Source organism: Geotrypetes seraphini, chromosome 4 (assembly GCF_902459505.1).
Source record: "Geotrypetes seraphini chromosome 4, aGeoSer1.1, whole genome shotgun sequence".
Classification (NCBI taxonomy): domain Eukaryota; kingdom Metazoa; phylum Chordata; class Amphibia; order Gymnophiona; family Dermophiidae; genus Geotrypetes; species Geotrypetes seraphini.
This window is the reverse complement of record NC_047087.1, coordinates 255,941,338-255,963,497: the sequence shown is the minus strand read 5'-3', so window position 1 is coordinate 255,963,497 and position 22,160 is coordinate 255,941,338. Positions and strand designations below refer to the sequence as shown.

General features: G+C 44.8%; 1 protein-coding gene across 3 annotated transcripts in view; it reads left to right on the top strand.

Moving 5' to 3' along the window:
- Positions 1–22,160, top strand: part of RNLS (renalase, FAD dependent amine oxidase) — a 114,032-nt gene that overhangs the window by 21,597 nt on the left and 70,275 nt on the right. For all 3 annotated transcript variants that reach the window (XM_033940226.1, XM_033940225.1, XM_033940227.1), the window contains exons 3-4: positions 3,198–3,340; positions 12,742–12,900. In XM_033940226.1, coding sequence (XP_033796117.1) covers positions 3,198–3,340; positions 12,742–12,900 — 302 coding nt within the window. The remainder of the gene's footprint in view (positions 1–3,197; positions 3,341–12,741; positions 12,901–22,160) is intronic.

The window sequence follows — 22,160 nt, the reverse complement described above, 5'->3', positions numbered from 1 at the left end:
AGAGAGTTGCGCGGGGACAGAAATTCTACCCGTTCCCGTCAAAGTCCCACCTGCCCCACCCGTCCCCGTGAGGAATCCCACCCGTCCCCGCGAGGAATCTCTTCCGTCCCCACCGTCCCCACCCGTCCCTATAAACTACAGAAATAGTTATTTCATTTAATTATGCTACTGAATTAAAGACTCTGGTAGAAACCCATTTACAAATAAGCAAAAAGACTTTATTAATTGGGAAGAATACATACTTTGTAAACGGGTTTCTACCAGAGCCTCTAATGTTTATAAATTTTTATCAACACAACTAATATACTACTTTATCCTAAAGCAAAAAAAAAAAAAAAGAAATATAATTTTTTTCCTACCTTTGTTGCCTGGTTTCTGCTTTCCTCATGTTCTCATTTAATTCCTTCCATCCACTATCTCTCTTCTCTCTGCGTCTTCCATTTGCTCTGTTACTGTACTTCTCCCTTTCTCCCCCCTTCCAAATTGGTCTGGCACCAATCTTCTTCCCTCCGCTCCCCTCATAGTCTGGCATCTCTGTCTTCTTCCCTGCCACTCTCTCTTCCCCATTTCCTTCTCCCCTCTGTCTTCCCCATGTGCGTTCAGTGTCCTTCTCCCCCCTCTGTCTTCCCCATGTGCTTTCAGCGTCCTCCCCCGTCTTCCCCATGTCCTTTCAGCGTCCTTCTCCCCCCCACCAAGTTTTACCTTAAGCATCTTTTCCTCTCCACTCCAGCCTTTCCTCCCTTTCTCCCTCCCTGCCCTTTAACTTTCCCCGCCCGACTGACAACAGAACAGGCCCGGTCCGACAAACCTCCCTGCCCTGTAGCCGCAAATCTAAATTACTTTCTTACAGCAGCTGGAATATTGAAGCTGCTGTAAGAAAGTAATTTAGATTCGCGGCTATAGGGCAGGGAGGTTTGTTGGACCGGGCCTGTGGTCGGTCGGTCGGTCGGAGGAAGCGCTACAAAGGTAAAGGGACCTGGCCGTCTGTTCAACCCCCCCCCCCCCCCCGCCATGGCTGCACCTGGGGCGGACCACCCTCCCCGCCCCCTCTTGGTATGCTACTGCCGATCGCAGCACACAGCCGATCGGAATGGAAGTCTTCCCGATGTCAGCGCTGACGTCGGAGGGAGGGAGGGCTTTGCTTAAGGCGAGCCTCGCATCTAACCCCGCAGGAACCCCGCGACCCTTGGAGGCGTCCCCACGGGATCCCTGCGATCCTAGGGGCATCCCCACGGGATCCCCGCGACCCGAAGGGGGAACCTGCAGGATCCCCACGGGATTCCCGTCGTCCCCGTTCCCGTGCAGCTCTCTACTGGGAAGGGGGCCAGAAAGGAGGAAGGTGATAGACTGCAGAGGGCAGAAAGGAGGACGGGAGAAAGATATGTTATACTGGGGGGGGGAGATGAATAAAGGAAGGGAGAGATACCAGACCAGAGAATGGAAGGGAAGGTGGGGAGTCTGATAGCGCTAAAGAAATAATAGTACTAGAGAGAGATGCCAGATTATGAGAAGGAAAGGAGAGAGATGCCAGAATGGGAAGGGGGGGGAAGGAAAGAGAGATGTTGGATTACTGGGGGAGGGGAGAAGGTGGTAAGGAGAGAGATGTCAGACCGTAGAAATGGGGAGGGAAGGAGAGAGAGATAGGAAGGGAAGGGAAGACATGGAAAAGTAGATTTTGAGAAGAAAGCAGAAAAATGGAAAAATTGAATGTTAATGCCAAAGATGGATGCAGACTAAGTCAAAACATGCACAGGGAAAAAATACCACTGATGTCATAAATAGGGAGTGAAAAGAATTGTTTTAAGTCAAAGAACACTACCCTGTATATGCTATAATTGTTATTGAGTAATTCTATACATATGTGAAAATTAGCTCAGAGAAATGGAGGGGTACCACAGAGGGGAAAAAAACCCCAACCACTTCACCACCAAATCATTGCTAAATCTTCCATACTTTTAAACATAAATTAGAAGCTAAGAAGCCAGTGGGAGCGTCCTCTAAGAGATAAACTGCTTTTTGTAAAGAATGAAGTCACCTATTGCCGCCTAAACATTCTTTTCAGTGCGGCTAAATTCCTAGCTGATTGGTTTCCTGAAGCAGTAGCACGAAACGTGTTCACGTCAAAATCAAGGAACAAAGCTTTAGTTAAGTTTTTATTATTTTCTTATATCTTTCAATAAGTTATGAGTTTTAGAACTCCATTGCACTAATTTGGCACTAATTTACTCTTAAAAGTATGGAAGATTTAGCAATGATTGGGTGGTGAGGTGGTTGCGGGGGGAGTCCCTCTGTGGTACCCCTCCATGTCTCTGAGCTAATCTTCACATATGGATAGCATTGCTCAATAGCAATTATAGCATATACAGGGTAGTGTTCTTTGACTTAAAAGACGGATGCAGAGCAGAAAGTGAGGAAGGAGAGAAAAACAGTCAGTGAATAAGAAGGCCCTTGAAACATAGTTAAAAGCACAGAAAAATAGTTACCAGACAACAAAGGTAGGGAAAATGATTCTATTTTCGATATAGTGATTGAAATGTGTCAGTTTTGAGAATTTATATCTGCTGTGTGTATTGTGTGTGTATTTGAAACATGAAAGGAAAAAAATTGCATTACAATTAATAAAGGGGGTGGGATCTAGGTCAGGGCTTGGGTGGGTCTAGGGTGGAGCTTGGGAGGTCTGTGATTGGGAGTACTTAGCTTGAAGTAGTTGAGAAACACTACTGTAGGCAATCAGCCAACGCCTCTCCTCTCTCACCCTCTTCCCTGCTGGCACCCCGTACTGCATCTCAGGGCCCATCTGGAAGGCCTCTGCGCATGCATGGATGTCGATGTGATGATGTCACACATGCGTGTGATATAATCACGGCAACATCCGCGCACTACCGTGTGACTCAAACCGTGGCCACTACCTTTAGTGTGCCTTGGCTCAAGAAAGTTTGAGAGACACTGATCTAAGTCCTAAGCCCGCTTAAAACACACCTCTAACACGCTCCCATAAGATTTAGACGTACTAGGGACAAAACAACCAGAAAAATGTTTAGAAAGTCTGTTTTGAGAATTCCCATTTGGATGTTTTGACTAGTAAGTCATCCAAATGCTGGTTTATGCTGTCTTTTGGATGTCTTATCTTTTTTTAAAAATGAGCTTGATTTGTCAAACTTCTGAGCATATTAATTAGTTTCATTTGCCTGTTTTAGATTCTATGATGAGCTGTTGAAACACCATATTTGTTTACCACTCAATGCCCTAGTGGAGGGGATGATTGTGAAGGAAGGAAACCACAGTTATGTGACACCTTGTGGGGTTTCAGCAGTTGTTAAACATTACTTAAAACAATCAGGTAATGTTTATGCAGGTAAAGATTTTAAATAGCTCTCCTCTACTGCTTATTCTTTCTCTAGAATCCAGTGCTTGTTTGAAGGCTAACTCAATGAGGGTTTTCTAATTTAATCTTTGATTTTATATACTGATTCATCCCAACAAGAGGGCTTGACTCGATTAACAAAATATTAATGAAATATACAAGGGATTAGAGCAGAAACTGTATCTTTTATGCCAAAAATTTTTATCTTTTATGGTCGATTATTTAAAGAAGACGAGTCATTAGTAAATTTCTGAAATAAAAATGTCTTCAATGCTTTACGAAAAAAGGGTAAGTGAGAGAGAACTCTAACTATAGAAGGAAGGTCATTCCAAATTTTTACGAATAAAAAAGAAAATGATCGACAGAAATTGACCATAGTTTTTATTCACTTAACAGTGGGAAAGCCAAGTTTAAATTTCTGAAAGCTCCTAGAGTTAGAGATTTCTTGTGAATTAAACGAAACAGAGACCAAAGGAGGAAAAAATACCGTATAGGATTTTGAAAATTACAGATGCACACTTAAATTGGATCCTCCAATAGACAGGAAGCCAGTGAAGGGATCTCAGTAAAGGTGTAACATGATCATATTTATGTTTACCATACAAGGGCCATTCAACAGGTATCAGACCTTTATTCATAAAAAATACTCTTTCAGATACAACAATCTCCTTCAAAGTAGTCCCTTTGGGCTGCCACACACTTCTTCCAATGGTTCTGCCACTGTCGGAAGCAGTGCTGGAACGCCTTTTCTGAGATAGCTCACAATTGGTCCATCACAGTCTTCTCTTGACAGAAATCTGGTCCCTTTCAGAGGCATTTTCAGCTTCGGGAAAAGCCAGAAATCACGTCAAGAGAGTAGGGAGCCTGAGGAATCACAGGTGTGTTGTGTTTGGCCAGGAAACTCCGTATCAAATGTGAAGAGTGGACAGGTGTGTTATTATGATGGAGCTGCCATTTGCCCGCTGCCCACAGGTCTGGCCATTTGCGTTTCACAGTGTTACAAAGGCAACGCAGAACCTCTTGGTAGTACCCCTTGGTGATGGTTGTGCCGTGTGGTGCATACTCGTGATTAACCACGTCACTGGAGTCAAAGAAGATAGTCAGCATGACTTTGTCATTGTTGTGGACCTGCCTTGCTTTTTTGGCGTCGGGGATGTTGAATGCTTCCATTGTGATGACATCAACTTGGTTTCTGTGTTGTACCCATAAACCCAGGACTCATCGCCAGTGATCACTGTGCTGAGGAAGTTGGGATCACTGTTCACAGTCTCCAGCATGTCCTGTGCGATCTCCAAACAGAATTGCTTCTGCTCGATCGTTAGAAGCTTTGGCATGAACTTCACTGAAAATCTCCTGAAGTCCAAATCCTCAGTCAAAATGGAATGAATGGATCCAACACTGATGCTCGCCTCATCTGCAAGTTCTCTGATCGTGATTCAACGATCCTGCATCACCAGGGTCCTCACTTGGTCAATGAGGTTTAATGTGGATGTGTAAGGTGATGCATGCCGGTAAAAAAATCTTATACACGAATACAGGATGTCCGGTGCAGTACTCAGAGAGACACCCCCCCAGGAAAGAGACTTGGGAGTACTGGTCGACAAGTCAATGAAGCCGTCTGCGCAATGTGCGGCAGCGCCAAAAAGGGCAAATAGAATGCTAGGAATGATTAAGAAGGGGATCATGAACAGATCAGAGAAGATTATCATGCCGCTGTACCGGGCTATGGTACGCCCCTACCTGGAATATTGCATCCAGTACTGGTCACCGTACATGAAGAAGGACACGATACTACTCGAAAGGGTCCAGAGAAGAGCGACTAAAATGGTTAAAGGGCTGGAGGAGTTGCCATACAGTGAGAGATTAGAGAAACTGGGCCTCTTCTCCCTTGAAAAGAGGAGACTGAGAGGGGACATGATTGAAACATTCAAGATAATGAAGAGAATAGACTTAGAAGATAAAGACAGGTTCTTCACCCTCTCCAAGGTAGGGAGAACGAGAGGGCACTGTCTAAATTAAAAATGGATAGATTCTGTACAAACATAAGGAAGTTCTTCTTCACCCAGAGAATGGTGGAAAACTGGAACGCTCTTCCGGAGGCTGTTATAGGGGAAAACACCCTCCAGGGATTCAAGACAAAGTTAGACAAGTTCCTGCTGAACCAGAACGTACGCAGGTAAGGCTAGACTCTGGGCACTGGTCTTTGACCTAAGGGCTGCCATGGGAGCAGACTGCTGGGCATGATGGACCACTGGTCTGACCCAGCAGTTGCAATTCTTATGTTCTTATTTCTGGATGTTGAGGGCCTACCAGAATGTGCTACACTCTCCACTGATGTGTGGCCATCTCTGAAGCAGTTGTACCACTCCTTTATCTGTGTGGTGCCCATTGCTTTGTCCGCAAAGGTGTATTGAATCTTGCAGATCGTTTCCACTTGGAATCGTCAAGCTTTACACAAAATTTAATGCAGTAGCGTTGTTTAACTTTTTCTGTCATTTTGTCAAAAACAAAAATCCGATGACTCTCACTTACACTTCCTCACTCATCGGTGGTTTGCCGGCTTCTGTAGGTGGAAAAAAATTCAAACATGCACATTAGTTTCGTGCACCAAACCATGCCTCCATAGCTTTATTTGTTTACGTAAGAAAAATTAAAGTCTGATACTTTTTGAACAGACCTCGTAAATCAATTTGACCGCCGTATTCTGGATAAGTTGCAGCCTTTTCAAATTGCATTTACTTAAACAAGAATAAAGCAAGTTACCATAGTCCAACTGAGATAGAATAATAGCCTGAACCAGAACTGCAAAATGTTGATGAAAAAGATGATGTACTCTTCTAAGCATCTTTAGGCTGAAAAAATATTTTTTCATTACATTATTAATTTGAGTAGATAATGAATGTGAGGAATCTAGAATAAAACCCTGAATTTTAGGTGAGAAATCAATTTTCAATGAATCACCAGAGGCTAACATTCTTTGTCTATGGCAGTGTCTCTCAGACTTTTTTAGCTCTGGCACACTAAATGGAGCAAATGTTTTTCGTGGCACATTATAATTGAAATTATAAAACTGCAAAACCAACAAAAAATTAACCCTCCTTTTACAGAACCACACAAGAAGTTTTTAGCACTGGCCAGAATGCTGAATGCTCTGCGCTGCTCTGACGGTCATAGAGTTATTTATTTAAAGTTCTCCGGAGACAAGCAGGGGACATGCAGGCACACTTGCTGGTGAAGTCCTCGGACTGAGCCTGCATGCCGGAGCTCTCCCCTAGATTCAGTAGATTTTTTTTTTCTACTGAGCATGTGCAGGATGCCTTGCCTCTGAAAGCCTGCCCCTTAGCTGTCTGTTTTTTATTTTACTGGGTTCTACATAGGTCAAAGCTCCTCCCCTCTCCTTGCCTCTTAAAAAAAACCCAAAAAAACCTTTTTCATACAATTTTTGAAAGATGTGATTGACATCCTTTTGCAAGCAACTCGTGACCAGGGATTAATCACCTAGAGTACAGACTCCTATGTCTTCTAACAAAAGGATTATCCAGGTAAGAACCTAATCTTCCATTTATATGTTTTTAATTAGGCAATGGGAGGGACAAATTTGGTATTTTCTTTTATCCCAGGACAAGCAGGCAGCATATTCTTGACTGATGGGTGACGGCACCGACGGAGCCCCGGTACGGACAATTTTAGAGTGATTGCACTCTAAGAACTTTAGAAAGTTCTAGCTCGGCCGCACCGCGCACGCGCGAGTGCCTTCCCGCCCGACAGAGGCGCGCGGTCCCTCAGTTTCTTAGTTTCCGCGGAGCTAAGAAGACGCGTTTTTCAACGGCTGTTGAAACTTTTTTCTCTTTGCCTTCCTGCTCGCGTAAACTTTTGACTATTTACCTTATCTCTTTTCTTTTTTCTATTTTGTAAAAAAAAAAAAAAAAAAATCCTTAATTTTTTCTTTAATTTGATCTTTCCCCGGCGGGGCCTTCTGCCACCATCGAAGCCTCGGCCTTCGATTTAGCTGAAGCCGTTTTCCCTTTCATGCCCCCTCAACCGGGTTTTAAAAAGTGCCAGCGGTGTGCTCGGCCTATATCTCTCACGGACCCACACAACTGGTGTTTACAGTGTTTGGGTCCTGAGCATCAGGCCTCTACTTGCACCCGCTGTGCCACTCTAAAAAAACGGACATTAAAAAATCGCCAAATCCAGCAGCGATTATTGTTCGGTGCCGAGATGTCCGACCCCGTTCCATCGACTCCAGCTTCGGCACCGATTCAGTCGGCACCCTCTTCTTCGACGCCGCGTGATTCCGCACCGGCGTCTCACCAGTCAGGTAAGCCGGCTAAGAAGCCTTCCCCGCTGGAGCGTCCTCCGGTCTCGAGTGCAGTGAGTCCAATCCTGCCGACTGTGAGACGCCAGCGGAAGCGCTCCGCCCCTATAGAGGTGAGTCCCTCGACATCGGGCTCCTCATCTCCGGGGCGTCGAGTGGCACCGCAGGTACCGCAGAAGAAAAAGGCGGTACCGGTGCCATCCCTTGATGACCGCATCACGGCCATCCTTCAGGTGCAGCTTAAGGACCAATTAAAACAGCTCCTCCCTGCTATCCTGGCTCCGAACCTTCCGGTGCCGGCCCGCACCGAGCTACCGGTACCGATTGTGGAACAGCCTGTGTTACCTGCTTCCACTATTTCGGTACCGCTTCAACTAACCTCATCGGTATCGATGCCAGTTCTTGCACCGGAGCCGAGAGCTCACCATCAATCGGTACAGACTTCGGCACCGGTGCGACCGATAACATCTCCTGACTCGATATCGATGAGGTCGGGTAAGTCGGTGCACAAAACCCGACACTTACAATCATCGACACCTGAGTCTCGGGACCATGCTTCCCATGTCAGGGATCCTGATCTGTGGGGAGACTCAGAGGAACCCTTTCTTTCTGAAGGCGAATGTTCCTCAGAGGAGGAGGATTCAGCTGTCCCTGACCCATCCTCCAAACAGGTCACTTCCTCTTTCTCCTGCTTTTTGAAAGAGATGTGTGACTCCTTGTCCATTCCTTTGGAGGCTGAATCCAAAAAGTCCAAAGCTTTTTTGGATGCCCTTGATTTTGACCAGCCTCCAAAGGAATTTTTGAAACTCCCTCTTCATGACATCTTGAGGGAGACTTTCTATAAGAATTTAGAGACTCCTTTAACTGTCCCAGGGGCCCCACGTAAACTGGATTCTCTATATAAGGTAATTCCCATTCCTGGGTTCGACAAACCTCAACTTCCTCACGAATCCTTACTTGTCGAATCCACCCTTAAAAAATCTTCAGGAGCCAGTGTATATGCATCGGTACCTCCTGGCAGAGAGGGTAGAGCCATGGATAAATTTGGTAAGAGGCTCTACCAAAATGCTATGTTAGCAAATAGAGCTAGCAATTATGCTTTTCATTTTTCTTTTTATTTGAAGCATCTCCTTACCACCATGGCTTCCTTCGAAAAGTACCTTCCTTCACGAAAACATCACTCTTTTCATACCTGCTTGTCGTCTCTTTTTCAATTACGTAAGTTCATGGTTAGATCCATATATGACACCTTTGAACTTACATCCAGAGCGACAGCAATGTAGGTGGCTATGCGTCGCCTGGCCTGGCTTCGGGTATCCGAGCTTGATGTTAATCATCAGGATCGGTTAGCCAACGCCCCGTGCCTAGGGGATGAGCTCTTTGGGGAATCCATGGACTCAACCACACAAAAGCTCTCTGCTCATGAGACACGCTGGGATACCCTGCTTAAAAATAAAAAGAAGCCTCCTCCGCCAAAACCATATAGGCAGCAGTCGGCCTATCAACGCCGCTTCACAGCTCGGCCATTACCTACCACTGCTCAGCAACCCAGGCGTCAGAGGCAGCAACAACGTCAGCCTCCCAGACAGCAGCCACAGCAGCAACCTGTGAAACCACCTCCTCAGCAGAAGTCACAGCCCTTTTGACTTCATTCTCCACAGTATAGCCAGTATTCCTATTCCTGCTCTCCTGCCTCAACCTATAGGAGGTCGACTTTCTCTGTTCCTCAGCCGGTGGGAAGTTATCACTTCGGACCAATGGGTCCTCAACATCATCCGCCACGGCTACTCTCTCAACTTTCAGACTCTTCCGCCTCAAAGTCTGCCAAAAGAGTCTGCTTTGAACAGTCCTCAATCTGCCCTCCTTATTCAAGAAGTTCAATCCCTCCTCTTTCTGAACGCTATAGAAGAAGTTCCTTTAGATCAAAAAGGGCAGGGATTCTACTCCCGTTATTTTCTAGTCCCCAAAAAAACAGGAGATCTCAGACCAATTTTGGATCTCCGCGATCTCAACAAACATCTGGTAAAAGAAAAATTCAAGATGCTTTCTTTAGCCATCCTTTATCCTCTTCTCAATCAAAACGACTGGCTATGCTCCCTCGATCTCAAAGAGGCATACACTCACATACCGATCCATGTAACCTCAAGACAGTATCTCCGTTTCATGATCAATCATTGTCATTACCAATACAAGGTGCTGCCCTTCGGCCTTGCCTCCTCTCCAAGGGTCTTCACCAAGTGTCTCATTGTGGTAGCGGCATTTCTACGCTCTCACCACCTCCAGGTCTTTCCTTACCTGGACGACTGGTTAATCAAGGCCACATCCGCTCAAGCAGTTCTACTGGCCACCAACCAAACCATCTTGTTTCTACGAATTCTGGGGTTCGAGATCAATCTACCCAAATCTCATCTCATCCCCACTCAGAGATTTCAATTCATTGGAGCGATCCTGGACACACTCCTCATGAGAGCTTTCCTACCATCCAATCGTCTTCAGACCCTTCAGTCTCTATGTCAGCAGGTGCTTTCACTACCTTCCATCTCAGCCAGGCAAATGATGGTACTCTTGGGGCACATGGCATCTACAGTTCATGTCACGCCCCTCGCACGTCTTCACCTGCGCACTCCTCAATGGACCCTTGCTACTCAGTGGTCCCAAGCGACGGATCCTTGCTCACGACACATATCTGTGACATCATCTCTTCGTCAGTCTCTTCAATGGTGGTTGGTATCCTCAAATCTATCCAGAGGTCTTCTGTTCCATCAGCCCCCTCATCAACTAGTCATCACCACCGACGCCTCTCTTTATGCATGGGGAGCTCACTTGAACGAGTTCCAGACTCAAGGTCTTTGGACAGCCCAGGAAAAGAAGCATCAAATCAATTTCCTGGAACTCAGAGCGATGTTTTATGCCCTCAAGGCCTTCCAACATCTTCTCTTTCCTCAGGTCCTTCTGTTGTGCACAGACAATCAGGTTGCGATGTATTACATCAACAAACAGGGTGGGACAGGCTCTCGCCTTTTATGCCAAGAAGCCCAAAAGATCTGGAATTGGGCCATAGATCACCATCTCTTCCTGAAAGCTATCTACATTCAGGGAGCACAGAATTCTTTAGCGGACAAACTCAGCAGAATTCTCCAGCCTCACGAGTGGACACTCGATCCTGTAACTCTGCAGTCTATCTTCACTCAATGGGGCACTCCTCAGATAGACCTCTTTGCAGCTCCTCACAATCATCAGCTGCCCCTATTCTGCTCCAGACTTTACTCTCCTCACCGTCTGGCAGCGGATGCTTTTCTCCTCGACTGGTCGAATCTGTTCCTGTACGCCTTCCCTCCTCTGCCTCTAATGTTGAGAACCTTATTCAAGCTCAAGAGGGAACGAGCCACAATGATTCTGATTGCTCCGAGGTGGCCCAGGCAACATTGGTTCTCCCTTCTACTTCAACTCAGTTCCAGGGAACCTTTTCTTCTTCTTCTGTTTCCTTCTCTGCTTACGCAACAGCAGGAAACCCTTCTACATCCCAACCTCCAGTCTCTGCACCTGACAGCTTGGTATCTCTCGGGCTGACATCTCATGATACTCTTTTATCTCAGCCTGTTCGTTCCATTCTGGATGCCTCCAGGAAACCAACCACTCTGCAATGTTACCATCAGAAGTGGACGAGATTTTCCTCCTGGTGTCTTCTTCATCATCTTGATCCCACTTCCCTGGCAGTGGAGACGTTGTTGGACTATTTGCTCTCTTTGTCTGACTCTGGCCTTAAGTCCTCTTCCATCAGAGTCCACCTCAGTGCCATTGCAGCTTTTCATGAGCCAGTCCATGGAAAACTTCTCTCAGCTCATCCCCTGGTGTCCAGGTTCATGCGAGGGCTTTTCAATGTGAAACCACCTCTTAAAGCCCCTCCTGTTATCTGGGATCTCAATGTGGTTCTTTCTGCCTTAATGAAGCCTCCATTTGAACCTTTGGCTACCTCTCCTTTCAAGTTTCTCACTTGGAAAGTGCTTTTCCTTATTGCTCTTACCTCTGCCAGGAGGGTCAGTGAGCTTCATGCACTGGTCGCAGATCCACCCTTTACGGTTTTTCACCATGACAAGGTGGTTCTGCGTACACATCCAAAGTTTCTCCCTAAGGTTGTCTCTGAATTCCATCTCAACCAATCCATTGTTCTACCTGTTTTCTTTCCAAAACCTCATTCTCATTCTGGAGAACAAGCTCTACATACTTTGGATTGTAAAAGAGCTCTGGCTTACTATCTAGAGCGTACGAAACCCCACAGATCAGTTCCCCAACTTTTTCTGTCCTTTGATCCAAATAAATTGGGACGTCCCGTTTCTAAACGTACGTTGTCTAATTGGCTGGCAGCGTGCATTTCATTCTGTTATGCTCAGACCGGACTGACACTGGAAGGTTCTGTCACGGCCCATAGAGTCAGAGCAATGGCAGCATCTGTAGCTTTCCTCCGTTCCACTCCTATTGAGGAAATCTGCAAGGCTGCTACTTGGTCCTCAGTTCACACTTTTACATCTCATTATTGTCTGGATGCTTTCTCCAGACGGGATGGACACTTCGGCCAATCTGTTTTGCAAAATTTGTTTTCCTAATGGCCAACCTTCCCTCCATCCCTCTTTTTGTTAGCTTGGAGGTCACCCATCAGTCAAGAATATGCTGCCTGCTTGTCCTGGGATAAAGCACAGTTACTTACCGTAACAGGTGTTATCCAGGGACAGCAGGCAGATATTCTTGCGTCCCACCCACCTCCCCGGGTTGGCTTCTTAGCTGGCTTATACTAACTGAGGGACCGCGCGCCTCTGTCGGGCGGGAAGGCACTCGCGCGTGCGCGGTGCGGCCGAACTAGAACTTTCTAAAGTTCTTAGAGTGCAATCACTCTAAAATTGTCCGTACCGGGGCTCCGTCGGTGCCGTCACCCATCAGTCAAGAATATCTGCCTGCTGTCCCTGGATAACACCTGTTACGGTAAGTAACTGTGCTATTTAGGAAGCAATGTAATTAGCTCAGGATCTTGGAAACTGTGCTTTAATTTTCACCTTTAAAACAGGCGCTGAGATCTTCTATGAGCACCATGTCACAGAGATCAACCTTCGAGATGCAAAATGGGAGGTATGCAGGAAATCGGGCTCTTCAGAATGGTTTGATGTTGTGGTTTTGACAATGCCTACTCCTCAGATTCTAGAACTCCAAGGAGACATTGGAAAATGTAAGTCTTTCAGAAGCTACAGTGGTGAACTTTAACATAAGCATGCCTAAAATCTATTGGCTTGAAACAAGTGAATTTTCTCAGTTGGTAAAGAGGCACCTTTTACCTCAACTAGGATTCAGAAGGTGTTAGAGATGAAAAAGAGTGAAGAGTGAAAGAACTTTGAGGATAAAAGGAAATAAGGCCCAGATTCACTAAAGATAATGACTCAATTGCTGTTGGCCAATTCCCTGGCCGATTTTCAAACAGCAATTGATTAACTATGGCTCAGATTCACTAAAGATAGCAACTCAGTCACTGTTGGCCGATTCCCTGGCTGATTTTCAAACAGAGAATAATTCACTATCAAGTTTGCATGATCACTTAATTTTTCATCCTAATAAAAATTTACAGTTATTAGAAAGCCATAAATTTCCAATTCATAGTTTCTCTCATTATTCTAGTGCCTGTCTGCATCTCCAGCATATTTTAACATTTAACACAGGTTGAAAGGTTGGTGTACTTTCAGGCCTATTTTAAGCTATTAGGAATAGCGGGTCAAAAATTGGCTAATTAGCCAAAGAATTGCTCCTTCAAATGGTGCAAGAAAGAAAGAGATTGGAGGATATACAGTGATTATATGATCTTAAATATAGGTTAAAAACATTTTTTATTTAATTTTTATAACTTTATTCAATCATTACAAGTTATAACACTTGTTCTAGTAATACAGAGTATTTCCAAAATAGAAAAAGAAAAGGAAATTATTAAACTAAATAAATAATACTTTGAAATAAGTCTCCTCCTCAGACCACAACACTATAGGAGAGAGAAACAGTTAATTTGGGTGAAAATTTTGCAATAATAAATTTCAAGAAAAGGCTTAAACAGTCTATTTCATACATTTCTAATCCTGAGCTACTGGTCAGCTTCTTAAGGTCCAAAAAGGATCTTAAATGTTCTGGGAGGAAAAACACATATCTTACACTCAAATATTGTAGTACAGAAACGTCCCCGATATTCGCTGGGGTTCTGTTCCAGGAACCCCCACGAATGTTAAAAAACCGCAAATACGGTTTTTAGCAGGGGAGGCAGGAGAGGGCAGCCGGAGCACCGGCGAGTGAAGGAAATCACTCGCGGTATGCTCAAACTGCCTCTTCCTGTACTAAAGTCGGGCCTCGCCAATCAGGAGCTGCTTTGACACGCTCCGGCTTCCCTCTCATGCCCGGTCATTCGCGGTCAGAAAATACCATGAATGATCAGGACCGTGAATCGCCAACTGCAAATTTGCAGGGGAGCACTGTATACGTTTACAGAGATAAGCGAGCAAGAAGGTAGCATCAGATTTTCTTGTTTCATCTCGCATTGCTAGAAATTCTCTCTGCCTGTCTTGCATGGACTTCATTACATCTGGATTATGCATATTCTCTGACTGCAAAATGGGATTTCTCCCTTGAAGAAAATTCTCATCATAGATGCAAGATCCTGTTCAAATACAAAGTTCACAAATAAGAGTAGCTCGCTCTTTAAACTTCAGATAAGGAATTTTCAAAAATCTCAGTCAAATCCTGTAACAAATCTTCATTCCCTTGGGTTATTGAAATATTTTGAGGGGAAATATTTTTTCCCTTAGGTTCTTGAAACATTTTGAGGGGAAATATTTTTCTCCTTAGAAGTTGGAAGAAAATAAGTCTTATTAATAGGTGGAATAGCTTCTAATGGAATATTTAAATTTTCAACAAGAAACTTATTGTTTTGAATCGTGTTTTCAAACTTGATTTCAATCGCTGATAAAGCAGGAATCTTAGGACAGTTCAAAATCCTTAAATTTAAACGCCTATTAAAATTTTCCATCTGCTCAATCTTCCTTTGAAGAAAATTCAGGTCTTTAAACAATCACTGATAGGTGGTGGCAAGATAGCGACGGTGTGATAGAGAGTTGCGCGGGGACAGAAATCCCACCCGTCCCCGCCAAAGTCCCACCCGTCCCCGTGAGGAATCCCACCCGTCCCCGTGAGGAATCCCACCCGTCCCCACCCGTCCCCGCGAGGAATCCCCTCCGTCCCCACCCGTCCCCGCGAGGAATCCCCTCCATCCCCGCCCGTCCATATAAACTTCAGAAATAGTTATTTCATTTAATTATGCTACTGAATTAAAGGCTCTGGTAGAAACCCATTTACAAATAAGCAAAAAGACTTTATTAATTTGAAAATATTAATTGGGAAGAATACATACTTTGCAAATGGGTTTCTACCAGAGCCTCTAATGTTTATAAATTTTTATCAACACAACTAATATACTACTTTATCCTGAAGCAAAATAAAAAAAAAGAAATATAATTCTTTTCCTACCTTTGTTGCCTGGTTTCTGCTTTCCTCATGTTCTCATTCAATTCCTTCCATCCACTGTCTCTCTTCCTTCTGCATCTTCCATTTGCTCTGTTACTGTGCCTCTCCCTTTCTTCCCCCTTCCAAATTGGTCTGGCATCTGTCTTCTTCCCTGCCAGCGTCTTCTCCCTACTCTCTCTTCCCCATTTCCTTTCAGCGTCCTTCTCCCCCCATCTTCGCCATGTCCTGTCAGCGTCCTTCTCCCCCCTCTGTCTTCCACATGTGCTTTCAGTGTCCTTCTCCCCCCTCTGCTTCCCCATGTCCTTTCAGCGTCCTTCTCCCTCTCTGTCTTCCCCATGGCCTTTCAGCGTCCTTCTCCACCCCCCCATCTTCCCCATGTCCTTTCAGCGTCCTTCTCCACCCCTTTGCCTTCCCCATGTGCTTTCAGCATCCTTCTCCCCCCTCTGTCTTCCACAAGTGCTTTCAGAGTCCTTCCTCCCCCCCCCCGCGCGCCCTTCCCATGGCCTTTCAGCGTCCTTCTCCACCCCTTTGTATTCCCCATGTGCTTTCAGCGTCCTTCTCCCTCCTCTGTCTTCAAGTGCTTTCAGAGTCCTTCCCCCCCCCCTCCCGTCTTCCCCATGGCCTTTCAGCGTCCTTCTCCCCACTCCTTCTCTACCGCCCCGGGTGCAGCACAGCCGGCCAGGTCCCCTTACTTTTGTGGCACTTCCCCGACCGACCGACAACAGCCCCGGTCCGACAAACCTCCCTGCCCTTAACTGCGAATCTAAATTACCTTATTACAGCTGCTGTAAGAAGATAATTTAGATTCGCGGCTACAGGGCAGGGAGGATTGTCGGACAGGGGCTGTTGTCGGTCGGTCGGGGAAGTGCCACAAAAGTAAGGGGACCTGGCCGGCTGTGCTGCAACCGGGGCGGGGTGTGGCGGGGCGGGGCGGACCGCCTCCTCCCTTGGTAGCCACTCGAACCGCGAGGCTACTCTCCTCCTTATCTGCACTGCCTGCAGCACAGAGCCAAACGGAAGTCTTCCCGACGTCAGCGTTGACGTCGGAGGGAGGGAGGGCTTTGTTTAAGCCCCCCCTCCCCTCCGACGTCAGCGCTGACGTCGGGAAGACTTCCGTTTGGCTCTGTGCTGCAAGCAGAGAAGGTAGGGAGAAGAGCCGCGCGACTGAGTACATCCAGCCCCGCAGGAACCCCGCGACCCTCGGAGGCGTCCCCACGGGATCCCCGCGACCCTAGGGGGCGTCCCCACGGGATCCCCGCGACCCTAGGGGCGTCCCCACGGGATCCCCGTGACCCAAAGGGGGAACCCGCGGGATGCCCGCCGTCCCCGTTCCCGTGCAGCTCTCTTCGGTGTGAGAACCGCTAGTGAGAGGCTGAGTTAGAACCGACGAAAAGCTGGCGCCTTCCATTACAGATATTTTACCTTTTATAACTTGCTAACTATGCCGCATTTAAAAAAGAAGGGGGTGATAAGGGCCGTTTCTTCGCCGGCCTTATCTTCAACACCCATTCAGCAGACCATCAATCGCTTCTTTGTGGTTCGGCCTTCGGTTGCTCCACAAGCCGGAGGAAGTGTCCTAGCATTGGGGGAAGATGTGGGAGAACCTCTTTCCCTAACGGGATTTGAAACATCTCTATCCTCTCTGGCTCCATCCAATCAACAAGTTTTTTTAACAACAAGTTTATTAGGTTTTTATATACCGCCTATCAAGGTTATCTAAGCGGTTTAACAATCAGGTACTCAAGCATTTTCCCTCTCTGTCCCGGTGGGCTCACAATCCTGTGTGTCCAGCCTTTGTCGGGGCTCAGTTGCAAGAGGACTATGATCCCGGAAGGGATTCTATGGGGCTTCCTGGCGAGGGTGATGAGCCAGTAATGGCAGGGCAGCTGAAGATTTTGACATCAGAGAGAGAAAGAATTCATTCCTCTCCCATGGAGGCGTCCTTGAGAGACATTTGGTCACTCCTTCAGCGGCTGGAGACCTCGTTGGGCAAAACAACTGAGGAGGTAATTAACATTAACACTAAGTTGGATAATCTTACTAAAACTGTTGACTCAATGAAATTGGAATTCTCAACCCAAACTAAACAAATGCAGGATGATATAAAGCAGTTGCAAACATTTAAAAATGCAGCTATTAAAGACAACTCCTTCATTCATAGGAAATTAGAACAAATTGAAAACTATAATCGGAGATTGAACCTTCGTATTCTGAATTTTCCACTTTCCCCTGGAACTCCACCTATAGATTTTCTGAAAAGATATTTTAATCGAAAATTTGAATATTTCCTCTGACAATATTCCTCCAGTAAATAAGATTTATTATCTTCCGAGTAAAAGGATACCTCAAAAAGAGATGGATAAGCAAAATGAAGGAGAGAACCAGATTGACTTTGGGAATGTGACTGCATTTTTGGAACAAACTTTGAATGCAGATACTGAGAGAGCTACTCTTCTAATTTCTTTTGTGTTTGAGCAAGACTTAAATATGGTATTAAGACTATATTTTAAGAATTCTCAAAAATTATTTGGAGAACAACGGATTTGGATGTACCCAGATGTCTCTAAAGTTACCCAAGAGCGAAGAAAGGACCTCCTCTCTCTGCGTAAAGAGACTCTTAAATTGAGGGCTACGTTTCTTTTAGCTTATCCCTACAAATGTTTGGTGAGATATTTGGGAATTAAGTATACCTTTTTTTCTCTAGACCACTTGAGGGAGTTCCTGAAAGTCAAAAAGATCATCAAGGACTGATTATATGATGGATTATTAGCTAGATAGTAACCGGTTTCACACTAAGGGGTCTTTTTATCAAGCTGGGGTAGGGGTTTAACGCGCGTTAAACCGCCTGCCGCGCTAGCCGCTAGTGCCTGCATTGAGCAGGCTTTGGTTTTTTAGCCGGTTGCGGGGGTTAGCGCGTGATGAAATGTCCGACACACTAACCCCGCTAGTGCAGCTTGATAAAAGACCCCTAAGCTTTTTCTTTTGAACATATTACATTACATTACATTACATTAGGGATTTCTATTCCGCCTGTGCCTTGCGGTTCTAGGCGGATTACAATATAGAAATATCTGGGATATTCCAGTAGAGTTACATTTCAGGATAAGAGTAAGTTACAGGAACAGTAATGAGTTATGATACTACAATTTCACAGAAGATAATACTTGTTACAGAAGATAATACATATAACGGAAGATAATGCATTTAACAGAGGTAATACATGTTAACTCGATCGGTTATTACCACTTTAATATCTCCATTATAAAGGATTCCCACCCCCACCCCCATAATTGTGGTCTAAGAAAGGGATAAGCAATATTTCTGTATTTGATTTTTGGTTAAATTGGTAAAAAGTTGTTTCTTTCCTGTGTTGCATGGAACAAGATTATTCTTGTGAATTGATGTGAAAATTCAATTAAAAAGAAAAAACAACCAATCACTGATATAGGTTCTTTCAATTGACCAGTTACTGTTTTAATTTTTTGCATACATTCTTGTTTAGCTTGTTCTATATTAGAAGAAAAAGCGTCAACTTTTGATACTAGAACCTCCATATCTTGTGAAGCCCTTTATGGCCTCAAAGAGCATTTCCAGTGTAGTGTAATTACTGGTTTTAAATCAGGCTTCCCCACCTGATTGACGATCTTCCCTGTCAGGAATTCTCCCTCACACGAGCCTCTGGTAAAGTCCAGCTCCAGGGTTTCTTCCTCCTCACTCCCAGGGCTAGTCTCCTCTCTCCTTATCCCCGCCGGGCAAGGAAGCACAGCCGGCATCAGGGGTGAGAGTGACATTTGATCTCAGGAGTCAAGCGCTCCGACGCTCAACTCCATTGCAGATCCTGCCCTCCGATCAGGAAGCCAAGGTCTGACATCCGTCTGCCACTTGAACATTTGCAGCAAAGTAAGTTGAGATGAGAGCGCCGGTTACATCGTGGCTCTCACCACTCCCTTTTCGAATGTGATATTGGTAAGCAGGCAAAAAAGTTAGAGGAATATGGAGAAAGTTTAAAGAAAAGTGTGAAGCTTCAGAGCGATGTCGGCGTCCATCCGCCATCTTGTTTTCTCTCTCCAGTCCTCTAAATATAGGTAAAAATTTGCATAATTTTTTTTCAACAATATTGATAAAGATTTATCTCATAAAATAAAAGTGCAGTGTGTCTTAAGGTTTATGGGGTAGTAACTGGCTGTAATCTCTTCCAGTTCTCAAACTCTGAGCCCTATTGTGCTTTCTGTTCAAGGGCTATGTTGTGTCAAATAATTGCCTGTTGTATGTTTGGATTCAGCACAAAAGGTTGTACTAGAAATATGACTTTTAGCTTGGTCGAACAACTATCCTTTCTACTACCTGAACCAAAAGTTGATGTTTTTTTACTATCTTCCATGGAACAAAAAAAGTGGCCCCACTCCTTGGGTTTTGGCCAGGTACTAGTGGCCTGGATTGGCCACTGTGAGAACGGGCTACTAGGCTTGATGGACCATTGGTCTGACCCAGTAAGGCTATTCTTATGTTTATGTTCTTATGTTCCTAACTTTGGAATAAGTTGAGATCTTGCTCTAAGACTTTGTACATATTAATTCCTTGTCCTATTGTACTTCCAGCAAAAATTTCATCAACTTCTGGGATGATCAAGGGGGGAGGACATGGAATGACCCAAATTTGAGTTCTAACTCATTCACTATTAACTTAAAAGAATAATAGAACAGATTTATTTACATAAAGAATAAAACCATTTTACAAGAATAAAGACAGAAATAATCAGGAAATAAATGCCATATAAATAAGTGCATTGCAGCAGAATAAAATTAGAATTACAGCTCTATGAATGTTAAATGACCACTGTCAGATAAGGGAATGAACACACATACACACATCTGTTTGTTACCCAAAGAAAAATGATTACAGAGTTTGACTCAGAAATCCTGCATTGTTTTCTATAGAGCAGGAGAATACCAAGGGAACAGCAATGAAAAATAATTTCCTAATGTTCAACACTAATGACATGCAGATTATATTCATGCTATTAGGGTTGAGCATTGGGAAGTTATTTTTTGATAAGGAGGAGGAACATGTCTGGTGCGTGCAAGAGCTGTGCAGCCAGCAAAGCTCTTGTGCTCATATCCAGTCAAACTGGGGAGCAGGGAACCAGGAAGAGGACAGTCACTCTTGTAATACACTCGGCAGTCTGTCAGATGGCTCTGGAAAGCCCCTCTTCAGGGTTAAACATTCAACTTCCACCCAGTCCCCACGGACAGTTTTACAAGCACCGGTACTGTTAGCATACTGTTAAAGCAAAATTGCAACCATATTGGCTGGAAAGCTCTTTTTTTAAGCTGATCTCTGAGAGAAAGCCGCAGCAAGGCAGTTCTGATGCTCCCTGTTCCCTGAAAACCCTATCTCCAAGCTGGCATTAAGTTTCCAACAATAAGGGCAGGATTTGATTTGTGCACTGTTTCTGAGCATTGGGAAGGAATAGCTAAGCACCTCATTTACATATATCTACATGCTATTTAGCTGATCTTCACCACCCACGATATTCCCTGCTCTGGTGTCCTCTGAACATTGTGCGCAGCCTAACCAGCACCAGTCTGGCACTAATTGTCTCTAGCACCGGCATTACCGGTAGGTTCTGAGCATTTGGCTGGTGGACAGCTGTGTGAATCTCCTTTCAGGAATGGCTATCATGGGATAGGGGGCAAAGTTCAGTTGTGGATTAGGAATTGGTTATCGGATAGAAAACAGAGGGTAGGATTAAATGGTAATTTTTTTTCAATGGAAGAGAGTAAACAGTGGAGTACCACAGGGGTCTGTACTGGGACCAGTACTATTTAACTTATTAATGATCTGGAAATTAGAATTTCGAGTGAGGTGATTAAATTTGCAGATGACACTTAACTTTTCAAAGTTGTTAAAACGCATGCGGATTGTGAGAAATTGCAGGCAGACCTTAGGAAATTGGAAGACTGGGCATCCAAATGGCAGATGAAATTTAATGTGGACAAATGCAAAGTGATGCACATTGGGAAGAATAACCTGAATCACAGTTAATGGATGCTAGGGTCCACCTTGGGGATTAGCGCCCAAGAAAAGGATCTGGGTGTCATCGTAGACAATACGATGAAATCTTCCGCTCAATGTGCGGCGGCAGCCAAAAAAGCAAATAGGATACTAGGAATTATTTTAAAAGGAATGGTTAACAAGACTAAGAATGTTATAATGCCCCTGTATCGCTCCATGGTGCAACCTCATCTGGAGTATTGTGTTCATTTCTGGTCTCCTTATCTCAAGAGAGATATAGTAGTACTGGAAAAGGTTCAAAAAAGGGCGACCAAGATGGTAAAGGGGATGGAACTCCTCTTGTATGAGGAAAGACTAAAATGGTTAGGGCTCTACAGCTTGGAAAAGAGATGGCAGAGGGGAGATATGATTAAAGTCTACAAAATCCTGATTGGAGTAGAACGGGTACAAGTGGATCGATTTTTCACTCCATCAAAAATTACAAAGACTAGGGGACACTCGATGAAATTACAGGAAAATACATTTAAAACCAATTGTAGGAAATTTTTTTTCACTCAGAGAATAGTTAAGTTCTGGAACGTGTTGCCAGAGGATGTTGTAAGAGTGTATAGCGTAGCTGGTTTTAAGAAAGATTGGACAAGTTCCTGGAGGAAAAGTCCATAGTCTGTTATTAAGAAAGACACGGGGGAAGCCACTGCTTGCCCTGTATCGGTAGCATGGAATATTGCTACACCTTAGGTTTTGGCCAGGTGGTGACCTGGATTGGGCTACTGGGCTTGATGGACCATTGGTCTGACCCAGTAAGGCTATTCTTATGTTCTTATGGTGTTCCAATGCTGCCTAGTCAATGAGATGATGATACAAAGAGCTCAGATGATAAGATGAGATATGATTAAAGAAGATAAGCCCAGATAGTGG